General features: G+C 53.7%; 1 protein-coding gene across 1 annotated transcript; it reads right to left on the reverse strand.

Annotated features, from left to right (window-relative positions):
• Positions 1–412: 412 nt before the first annotated feature.
• LOC109759211 (uncharacterized) lies at positions 413–2,219 on the reverse strand. Its single transcript, XM_020318036.4, has one exon. The coding sequence runs from the start codon at positions 2,087–2,089 to the stop codon at positions 1,475–1,477; it is 615 nt and encodes a 204-aa protein (XP_020173625.1). The 5' UTR covers positions 2,090–2,219; the 3' UTR covers positions 413–1,474.
• Between the last annotated feature and the right edge of the window lie 665 nt (positions 2,220–2,884).

The following is a 2,884-nucleotide window of genomic DNA, read 5'->3' on the forward strand; positions in this document are numbered from 1 at the left end:
ATATGATTGCGCAATACTTTTCTATCCTAAAAGTTACCTTCCTACTTGAAAACAATTGGTTAGTTTTTCTCTTGAAATGGAGTATAAACTTCTGGCCTCTGCATCACTGTGATGCATACAATTACTAAGCAAAGTACAAGACAAAGGTAACCATGGCTGAACCATTACAAAATATGAGACACAACTAGGACTAAGTCAATTTCTTTCGCAACGACGCCTTCAACAAGGGATAAACGCCCTCGCACCATTGTTGTCACAATTTGGGCATAGACGGTTTGGACAAGAATTTTCATCATGGTTGTCGAGACCAGCCAACGAAGACCAGCAAATAGCAGGTAGAAAAATGCCCTCATTGAGGCAACGACGTAAATTCGTCGCTGTTAGGCCCGACAAATAAAGGCTAGGATAAGAGTTTTAACTATGAACATGTTGCGGTGTTCCATTCAGCTTGATGACAACGGAACATTCGATAGTAGCATCCGTACTCCACTCGAGGACATAAGGCACTATTACATCTGCGAGATTTTCTCAGTTTAGATCACCACCACGGCCGTTACAGGACGCCCTTGTCTTGGCATGGAATTGGCCACTGTCACTCCACACCAACGTTAGTCACACTGTAACATCCACACCACACAGTCGAAGCCACTACCTTGAAGCTAGATGCCGACGGGTAATATCCAGTGCACCAGAAACCTCCTGGCGCGATGGTCTCTGCCCTTGCACCAGAAAAAAAAAATCCATTTATGCCGCCAGCGAGCGAGCACCCACGATACCGCAGACGAACACCACCGTCATGCTTGCAGATTTTTTCGATAAAGGACATTTCACTCAGTTGGTATATCGAGGTGACACAACCGTAGTGAAGGAAAGCCGGGCCTCTGCATAGCACGATGCAAACAGCAAACACGTCCAACACCTCAAAAAGAAAAATCGTGTTACAGCACTAAATGGCCATTGGGCCATTGGGCATAGCACGATGCCTGCAGATACGCCATTGGGCCTCTTGGTCATCTTGTCACAGTCGTCGGAAGGCCACTTCCCCGCCAATAATGGCCAGTGGATGCCGCGGCGGACGGCATGACTAGCCCTCACGCGATCCGACCACTGTCGTTTGTGTCACTGGCCATTGCCGCCTTTGTGCACCGTCGCCACCTCCGGCGGGCCAGCTTCGTCTTTTTCCTCCTTGTCGGCGCCACCGTCAGCGCTCGTGCCGGTGAAGAGCGCGGAGAGCAGCCCGCCGCGGTCCTCATCCATCCTTGCGCTCGAGCCGGTCGGCGCCGTCCTGAAATTTGTCGGCCTGGGCCTGGGAGCCAGTGAGCCACGCTAGGACTCCGCCCACGACGCGTGGTGGTCCGCGACTATCCGGGTAGGACTTCATGTTGCAGCCGTGGAATTTGATGGAGTTCGCAGCGAGGCCGCGCACAATCAGATGAAATAGCTGAGTTAGTTGTCATCTCATTGTCTTCAGGCTTTATTGCAAGCTTTCTTGGAGCTCCGCCGTGCTGCTGCTCTCATGGTCATGGTGGTGGTGATCACGGCTCTGGCTCGCCGCGTCTTGGTGGCCGCTGCTCCCGCTCGCCGCGTCGGCGGGGTCGCCTCCGAGCTGCGAGTTTACCTCGCAGCCCTGCTCGTCCACCTTCTTCTCCGGTCCATCGACAGCGCTCGCGCTCGCTACCGCCGCCGCCTCGGCCGCGGCCGCGAGCTCAACCTCGGCTGCTCGGCTGGTGGCCGGCTTGGCGAGGAACGTGGGCCGCTCGTCGCCGGCCATGATGACCACCACGTGCTCCTGGAAATCCGAGGCCGGCTTGGACGCGCCGGACGCCGCGGCCTTCTCCCCGTCGCCCTCCGCCGCCTGGCCGTCCCGGTCGCCGTCGAGGTACCCGGAGAGCTTCCAGTAGGAGCACGCCAGGATGAGCAGCGCGAAGGCGATGAGCCCCAGCATCGCCGCCAGGCCGCCGAACAGGTACGGCACCGGCGACTGCCACGGCGAGTGCGGCGCCGTCCCGTTGATCAGCCCGTGCGCCGGCGCCACCATCGGCGCCCCCACGCGGTGGCTCATGGCGACGAACTCGGCTCCGGGCCTCATGGTGTGTTTGTGTTGGTGTCTGTGGGCACGGCGTAGCAGAGCAGAGGAGCTGCACCTGATGAGTTTGCTGCTCTGTTCTCTCTGTTTTTCTCCTGTGTGTGCGCAGAGGGGTGGTGTGGAGGGGTGAGAGGGAAATGGGCTGTATTTATAGGGGAGGAGGCCGGGAGAAATATATTTGTGATGCCAAGGAATATCAAATGACCAATGAGGAAATTCTTGTTTGGAGGTGTGTACTCTGTTTCTAGGTAGATACCACCCTTTTTGAGGCGAAACCGCGGGGAAATCCCCAATGCAACTTTTATAGTAAGAAAAAAAATTGTATAACCAGGGCTTTGGACAAGCCAAAAAGCTAAAAAAGATAGAGGACATGGGTGATGAGTTACCATTGATTAAGGCGTTATTTAAATTGGGGGGCCATATTGCCTCTAGATTGTGTGCGCAACCATGGTGAGCTCATGCGTAAACCTTCTCCCAACACTCAAAGCTACGTGTTTCGTTTGTGAAGATCCTGGTACTCGAAACCACTTCCTTTGTTTAGAATTGTGAGGTGCACCAATTTCATCTCAAATTTTCATGTTATAGACCGTGTCAATTTCCAAACGACATGTTATTTTGACACGAAGGAAGGTGCGGTTGGAGGGAGAACTTCCTGCTTTACACCGGTTTATAGTGAAAGGTGGTTAATTAATATCCTCAATCCCTGTGGTTTTGGCTCTCCTTTCTGTGATCGCCTACAGCGATTTTAATCCATAGTGCAGCGAGGCGGATGACCTATTAGCTTTAAGTCACGTGGGT

The sequence above is a fragment of the Aegilops tauschii genome, chromosome 7 (assembly GCF_002575655.3).
Source record: "Aegilops tauschii subsp. strangulata cultivar AL8/78 chromosome 7, Aet v6.0, whole genome shotgun sequence".
NCBI classification, from domain to species: Eukaryota; Viridiplantae; Streptophyta; class Magnoliopsida; order Poales; family Poaceae; genus Aegilops; species Aegilops tauschii.

Bases quoted from the DNA above. Each gene is read 5' to 3' on its own strand.
- LOC109759211 (XM_020318036.4), bottom strand. From the start codon at position 2,089: ATGAGGCCCGGAGCCGAGTTCGTCGCCATGAGCCACCGCGTGGGGGCG.